This window comes from Electrona antarctica (assembly GCF_951216825.1).
Source record: "Electrona antarctica genome assembly, chromosome: 12".
Taxonomy (NCBI): Eukaryota; Metazoa; Chordata; class Actinopteri; order Myctophiformes; family Myctophidae; genus Electrona; species Electrona antarctica.
This window is the reverse complement of record NC_136793.1, coordinates 16394930-16403054: the sequence shown is the minus strand read 5'-3', so window position 1 is coordinate 16403054 and position 8125 is coordinate 16394930. Positions and strand designations below refer to the sequence as shown.

Genomic DNA, 8125 nt, shown 5'->3' with positions numbered 1-8125 from the left:
TTCAGTTGTGCTCAGCTTGGCTAATGGGTATAGGCAGTTAGGCACGCCGTTGCAAACACACGCACGCACGCACGCACGCACGCGCGCGCGTGTATAGGCTCGAACACATTATCAGTGTTGGAAAGTAGTACACATGTACTTAACAATGGTTTTGAGGAATTTGTACTTTGTTATTTCCAATTTCCAATACTTTTACTTCTCCACCACTATACATCTCAGATCCAAATTAGTGTACTTTTACTCGACTACATGTATTTGAAAACGTTAGTTATTTGTAGATTTTGATTATTATTACAAAACATACATTAACCACCTCAGCATACATTTCGGCCATTTAAAAATAGCATTGTGATGCATTGTGAGCTTGTAGATCTGCTAATTTCAAAATATTCTTATACATTTGAAAACTTGATATGGGACATTCTGCACAATGAGTATAGGCTACTTTTACTTTGGATACTCCAAGTTAATTTGGATGCCAATACATTTGTATTGTTACTCAAGTACATTTTCAATTCCGGACTTTTAGTAAGTAAGTAATTTCTATATTGCAGTATAGTTTTATACTGCAATATACTTTTATTTAAGCAAAGCATGTGAGTACTTTTTTCCACCACTGGGTATTATACTATACTTTGCCATTGCCATTTTAGGAGGACAATTGTATTAATGGCAATAATTTTGTCAGGCTATATTTCTAAAAAGCCAAAAAATAGCAGGTCTACAAGCTCTCGACACGTCGCACTGCGATGCATTGTGAGCTTGCAGATCAGCTGTTTTGCGTGCACAACCCCGTACCCGGCACACAACCATATCAGGTATAACTCTAACCCCCTAAACCGCTAAACCTAACCTCTAAATGCTTAATCTTAATCCTATTTCTAACCCCAACCTGAACTCCCCAAATCAGTTTTTAACCATGAAACAGCCATTTATTTCTCTTGAGTGGGAGATTAGGACAAAATGTCCTCACAATGTCTATTCCTCAAAATGTAAGGATAAATGATGGTCCTCCAAGTATAGCAATGCATGTAGGTACAGGTCTGCACACATACACACACACACGCACACATACAGTAGGCCTATACACATACTGCACGCGCACACACGCACACACACACACACACACACACAAACACACACACACACACACACACACACACACACACACAGCCACACACAGCCACACATACACACACACAGCCACACACACAGCCACACACACACACAGCCACACACACACACACACACGTATGCACGCACGCGCGCCCGCACAGTCGCAAGCGCACGCACGCACGCAGGCACACACACACAAACACACGCACGCACGCACGCACGCACGCACTGATTTATTCTGTTGTCGAGGTGATGGGTGCGGTGCCTTCTGAACTCTGGTTTGACCCCTCTGCCCGGGTCTTTAAAAGCCATTCTGTTTGTGCGCTGATAGCGGAGTGACTAAAGCACGGTGCAGTTTTAACCCCGACCCCTTATCTGCACGGTTATTCCAAGCCCCATGAATTGGTAATGACACCATCTGTATTCCACGCATTAGACACACTTCTCACAGAGACGGCGCAAATGATAAGTAGCCCTATTTCTGTCAATAATGACGGCAACTGCCCCCCACCCTCCCCCCACTGCCCCCCACCCTCCCCTCTTTAGAACATTTCAACTTGTGTTTTTCCCCCATCAATTAATGCCCTACTTTGTCGTACCACGGCGTCACACACAAGCGACAAAAATTGCCGATCTACAAACTCACGTCGTGTCGTATCAAAATTTGACCCTGACAGTGTACGAATGGAACCGAATGGACCCTTAATTGTACAAGTTTTGACTTTCTAGGTAGGGGACAAGTACAAGTACATGTACATGAATTAACCACTTAAGCCCTATTTCAAATATAGTGAAAATCACAGATACTGTAAGCTCTCATCGTGAGACAAATGTTCCAGACCCGTAAAAAGGTCTGTTTGAACCCCTTCCGTTGTGCCCAGACCTAGCATTGAGAAACAGCGCTGTACTGTATGGTTGCTGTCGGGCAGAAACCTCTTATCTCCATATTTTAACTTTTTGTGGATTATTTTTGGTAAATTATGCCCTACTTGATCATACTACAGCATCACACAAAAGCATTAGCAGATCTACAAGCTCAAAGTGCGATGCGAAGCGCCATGTTTTGAGCTTGTAGATATACTTTTGATGCTTCTGAATTTGAATCCTTCAAACGGTTTTGGACATATGAGGTTTCCACCCGACAGGCTTGCAATAGGCCTATATTCGCGAGCCATCTGAAGCGCTCCAGCTAATCCCACGCGACCGCCTGTGCATCTGAACTAATGTGTCTTCTCGTGTTGTTGTATTTGTAGGCCAGTGTGTGCATGACGCCACGCATGCAGTGTCTATGCATCCTTCCTCCTCCTAACGTTTATGCCAAACAGTGATGCTCCGTGAAGTCAAGACCGCAGCGATTTAAAAATGCCCCATGGAGGAGAGTCATGGGTTGCGTCATGCAATGTCAACAAGAATAAACTTGCGTTTCAAATAAACACACACACACTGCAGCTTTCCACAGGCCGACGTGAACTGATTTTAACCCCAAATGAGCATGGCGGACTCAAGTATACTAGCTCACAACCCCAGTGCTTTGGGTCCAAGTATAGATAGCCAGGCCTACTATAATACAGTACAGAGTAGCTACAGTAGCTTTGCAATCAAGTGCCACAGATTGCACAGGGAAGCTGGCAGGCTGTTGTTTCTTGTTTTCTTTAAGCAAAGTGTTTGTGGACATGGTCAAGTATAGCCTGTCATTTGAGCAAGGTCAGGTGGATTGTTTTGTTTTGTTTTGTTTTACATGCATATAGAGCAGTGGTTCCCAAAGTGGGGTCCTTGAGGAGGTTCCATGGGGTCCCCAGCTAAATTATAGTTTGGAACCAAATGGACCCTTATGGGTCTGTAACTCTGAGAGTGTATACATTTGAACCAAATGGACCCTAATGGGTCCATTTGGTTCCATTTGTACACTTTCAGAGTTAAATTAACATTGATTTTACAATATAAATCGTAGACTAATGCATGTCAAACTGGAATATAATATGGAAGAGGTTTCTGCCCAAGCAACGATATGATAAAGATTTCATACTCTAGGGGATCTTAGAAGGAGCCCATACAGCCAGGCAGAATGAGGCTGATTCTGCCGTTCTAAACAGTCAGCTCTGTTGGAGTGAAGCCCGTTGTTGACAGTCGAGTGTCATTATGAGCATGTGGCCTTGCAGTTTGTCACTGTCACCACCTCTAAATGGAGACTTTGTTTTGAAGATTTGCAAAGATTTATGACGATCCCGCCACTATTTAAGCGATGATGCACAGCACAGTCATTTTGCTTAATGCTCGGTTCTTTCCTTTTTTCTTTTTTTTTTTCTTCTTTTTTTTTTGTTGAAAAATGGCAGGTTCTGCGGCTGGTTTCTTTCTTCCGAGCTGTTAATATAATGCGAGGCATTGTGCCATTTCTTAATCCTTTTCATTCTATCCGAGGAGATACAGCTGTCATGTGAGTGTCGGGGGGAGGGGGGGGGGGGGGGGTGTCGCTCAGATGAATGATGACATTGTCATAATGTCAGACACGTTGCCCTTTGACCCCTGCATCCTGAAAAGCTTGGCAAATTCCAACAGTTGCGAGGATCCACCACACAGCTAATGCCATGATAGCGCGGCCGACAAATGAATCAGTCCATTTGACCGTCGCAAAGCAGTGGAAAACGGATAGAGGCCACATTGTGTGTGCTGAGTAACCAATGTTCCTCACTCTGACTGACCTGCACTTGTGCGATGAAACTGGGGCTTTATTCGACCCTTAACAAATGATGAAATTTTATGTAAAAAGGCCTTCCAGTTCTCATCGGGCCTTATTAAGCCCGCATGACCCACTTAATTCCAACACACTTCGCTAGTTTGGGATAGTCAAGGGACAGTGCCCTCGATCTCTCAGTGCCCTCGTACCTGTCAAACTCCAACGTGAGTAGTGACACCCACAGCCACAACACAGACCATGTACCACCCAAATTTAGAACAAACCTGGGAACATTCTGAATGTCTTGACACCATATCCATGATTAGGATGTGTAAATTTAACGTAATTGTAAATGTTCCATCTCTTTTGTAGCCTACATAGAGTGTTTGTATTTGTTGATGACATGCATTATCGTGTTAATTGTTTATGCTATGTTGATGAATTGAAGATAGGACCACAATTAAAACAAGTCCCTAGGACTTTTTTGTGTTATCCTTTTAGCCTTAATGTCTTACTGTACCACGTGCTGTGTACATTTCTGACTAATAAAAGTATTCAATCAATCAATCAATCAATCAATCAATCAATGAGTGGCACAGTTTGGAGAGCTGGCGGCCCCCTCGTCGGGTGCTTCCCTGAACGGGACGGAAGAGGTGATGAAGGTGTGTATAGCGAGGAAGCTGGGCGCCATCATGGACAACCACTCAAATCCCCTCCACTTGGTTGATTGTGGGAAGGTTTAACTAACAGGAGGGGTAATGATAGATTCATCTTCCCTGTGGGGTCAACAGATAGACTTAGGTGACATTCACACCAGAAAGCTTTGCTGCGATTAAAACGAATCCTGCTGCGCATTGTCAGAAAGTGCACTTCGTTTGGCAGGTGTGAAGGCTCATTTGAATCCTAATGCGTATCAAAGAACCGCATTCTACTCCGAGCAAAAACGGGGGTTTCGCTTCGCTTCCAATCGCACTTGATTCGGTGCAGGTGTGAATGCAATGTGGCAGGTGAGGAATTGAACACAGTTGGAGACGGAGAAGGCATATTTTACGCAGCGCAAAGATGTCCCGTTACGTGGATAGACGTGGTCGAATGAGGAGACTGAAGCCCTGATTGAAATTAGGACGAGTACATTAATCAATTGCTTAAGGAAACACATAAAAACACTGCAGTGTATTATAGCCTACACTACAGAATATTCTGTCTGTCTGTGCGTGCCATAAACATGGAGTGCTGTCACTGTGTGGGGACTGGGGAGTAGGGACTTTCATCTCGATAAACTTGTAAACATTTTGCGCTGCTGTCTGTTATATCAGTGCGCTCAGCGCCGTTCCTTCCATGCCCAAAAGAACAGTGCGTGGCTGCGTGCGGAGAGAGAGAGAGAGAGAGAGAGAGAGAGAGAGAGAGAGGGGTGGGTCCAGTCCCAGGCGGCACGACACATGCACGTTATGAGTATAATTTGACATTTTGATCACCATAGATTTCACTGTGTAGGCTATAGTTTATGAATGAAACATATTGATAAAGGTCCCCCTGCTGCGTTTCAAATAGCTGCGGATGACAGTGTGAAGGCAAACCGCAGCAAATTAAATATGCAAGAAGTCCCAATTCTCCTCCTATTCGCATCGAGTCTACCGAAGTATTAGGAGGTGGGAATGTGACCTTAGACCAAGGGCTCCCAAACACCGGGCTCTCACTGCAAGGCTTTGTGAGTTTGTAGATCGGCTATTTTCACAATGTTTGCCTCGTCCTTACGTAATATTTGACAATTTGTCGCATTAAAAATGTCTTAAAAGTAATACAATAATTGTAACTTTAGATACTGTCTGTGCAGATCAATACCCTGTGTATACTATACACTTATAGTATATATTGCTTTGTTTACTGTTGCGTGAGAACACAATGTTGCAGATTAAGGTAATCATCTGGGGACCCCCCAAAAAAATATTTTGGTAACTCCCAGTTTGGGAACCACTGTCTTACTACCTTTGTGCCACTAGCTATATGAAGATGTATAAAAAGAAGCACATGATGGCCACTCGGCTCAGCACTGCTGGGTGTACAATGTTGTTTATTGTATCTTGTATTTTTCCCTGTAAAAAAGGAAATGAATTGCCAATTATTGAATGGTGTTGCATTGAATTGTGATGTCTCTCCACCATGCTGTATCTACAGTATAGGCTTACTTTGTTCTTGCCCTGCAAGTGTAACCTAGTGTATTCAAACTACTGTGCTGTCTTTGGCGATTAAATTTCCATCTTGTGATCAATACAGGTCTTGTCTTATATATCTCTCTCTCTCTCTGCCTGCCTGCCTGCCCGGCTGCCTGCATACCTGCCTGCTTCCTGTCTTTCTCTTCTGGTCCTGGCCACGCATTCCACCTCTTCTCCTGCAAACCCAGACACGACCCCGTTTTCTGCTCCACGAAAGCAGGGGCTTTATAGACCGTGACGGAGGCGTGCCATCTCAAGCGAACTTGAGCCACGAGAGACACCACCGAGCGAGCTAAAGCGAGCGAGTTGCCGTTCGACACGGCAACTCGGGGGTGTCTCTCGTTACTCAAGTTTGCTTGAGCCGACTCAGCCCTGTTCAAGTTGCGACCCGATAGGCACAGAATAGTAAATCCCCCCCCCCCCTTCAATGAACACAGGGCTTCTCATTCAATCACAAGCCACGGCGCTCCTTCCAGCCCCTCCCTTCGGCAGACCCTCCCTTCGTGGTGCAGGAAACGTGGTCACGCGACCCAGACACACCTGTGTCGGTGTGCCCTGTCCGTCTCCATTACCCCATGCAGCAGCCCTGCCTCAGGCATTGCTCCCTATGTATCTATACAAGTTTGTATACAAAGTTGGTTCTATTTGTTAAATTAACAATGAATATTTTAATGTGTAAGCTAATGTGGGGGTCCCAGAGATAAAATAAAAATAAAAGCTAAGCCAAGGGGTCTGTTGTCTGATGCATATAGACTAACAGCTTATTGTATTCTTACCCCCTGGCTTATACACGCCCCCTACATTTTTTTTCTTTACGAGCAAAGGCCTGTTGTATCAACCGGGCGAGTTTTCTGTTTTTTATGACCATTCCACTTGTTATTGGGTCTTCGCTGTGATTGAGGCATGCGTTTTCCAATAAAACAGCGCGTCACCGTCGCCCTCTACCGGCTCCGCAGAAAGTCATCTTTATATAAAGTGCCTGTGATGCCAGCGCACGCATGCAGTCAGTCAGCGAGGAGGAGAGACACTCGCACACACAGACACGCACCCAAAGTCAAGCCTCAAGCAAGCGACCCAGAGGCGCGCGCACACACTCACGAGTCACGCACGTGCACACACAGTTTACGCACACACTAGCGCGGCTCCTGCACATGCACGCTTAAAGTACTCAGTCAGCGTCTCTCTCTCTGTCTGTCTGTCTGTCTGTCTCTCTCTCTCTCTCTCTCTCTCTCTCTCTCTCTCTCTCTCTCTCTCTCTCTCTCTCTCACACACACACACACACACACACACACACACACACACACACACACACACACACACACAGTGTGTGAATACTTTCAAATGAGTGCCTCTTGGCTCGTCAGAGATATCGCCGAGGCTGACACGTCGTTTCACGTCACTTTTCTCTATTGATAAAGGAATGCTCGGGGCCAATTTGTCCCCCAAAGTCAAGCAGGGGCATCAGAGCGAACAACATCTGAGTCCAGATGCTGCGGAGCGGAGGAGACATCAAGTAATAGTTCGTCGATATGAACGCAGCAGCATCAAACGGACCCTGAACATATAACGGCTTTTCTTGGATTGATGTGATATTTAACATTCTTTTTCAATCGGAATTTTGTGTTCCAACCTCCCAAAAACACACACAGTCAGAAACCTCGTCTCCAAATACCAGTGGATTATTGGAAAGCGAGGATCTTTCCCCCCCCCCCGGAGGTCGCACTTGCAGTGCACTAGAGGATATTATTTTTTTTATTTTTTTGCTGCGAGTTGAAAGAAGAGATTATTATTCACATTATCATAGTTCCGACCCGGAGGAGAGGAGACATTACAATTCATATTTTATTGTTTCTGCCAGGTGGAAATTAACAACCCGGACTGGATTCCAACTGGAGAATGAAGTCTCTCACTGTGTGGATTTATCTGTCCGTCTTTCTGCTCCTGCTAGGTGAGAATGACCGCGTGAATGTTATGTCTAATTATTCCTAAGTGTATAAATGCCCCAAGGTGTCCACTTTCCCAGTTGGCTTGTAGGTCCTGATTATTCCCAAATCTGGACCTACAGGTAATTGAATGTGGTTTGACCTTTATAGTGCAACAGTGCAACAATTAATTGCCAGAA

General features: G+C 44.9%; 1 protein-coding gene across 1 annotated transcript in view; it reads left to right on the top strand.

Annotated features, from left to right (window-relative positions):
* The first annotated feature begins 7572 nt into the window (after positions 1 to 7572).
* LOC306934491 (GDNF family receptor alpha-2-like) overlaps positions 7573 to 8125 on the top strand; it is a 195805-nt gene continuing 195252 nt past the window's right edge. Inside the window, exon 1 of the mRNA XM_079517071.1 lies at positions 7573 to 7951. Within this exon, the coding sequence (XP_079373197.1) occupies positions 7900 to 7951 (52 nt within the window). The 5' untranslated portion in view covers positions 7573 to 7899. The remainder of the gene's footprint in view (positions 7952 to 8125) is intronic.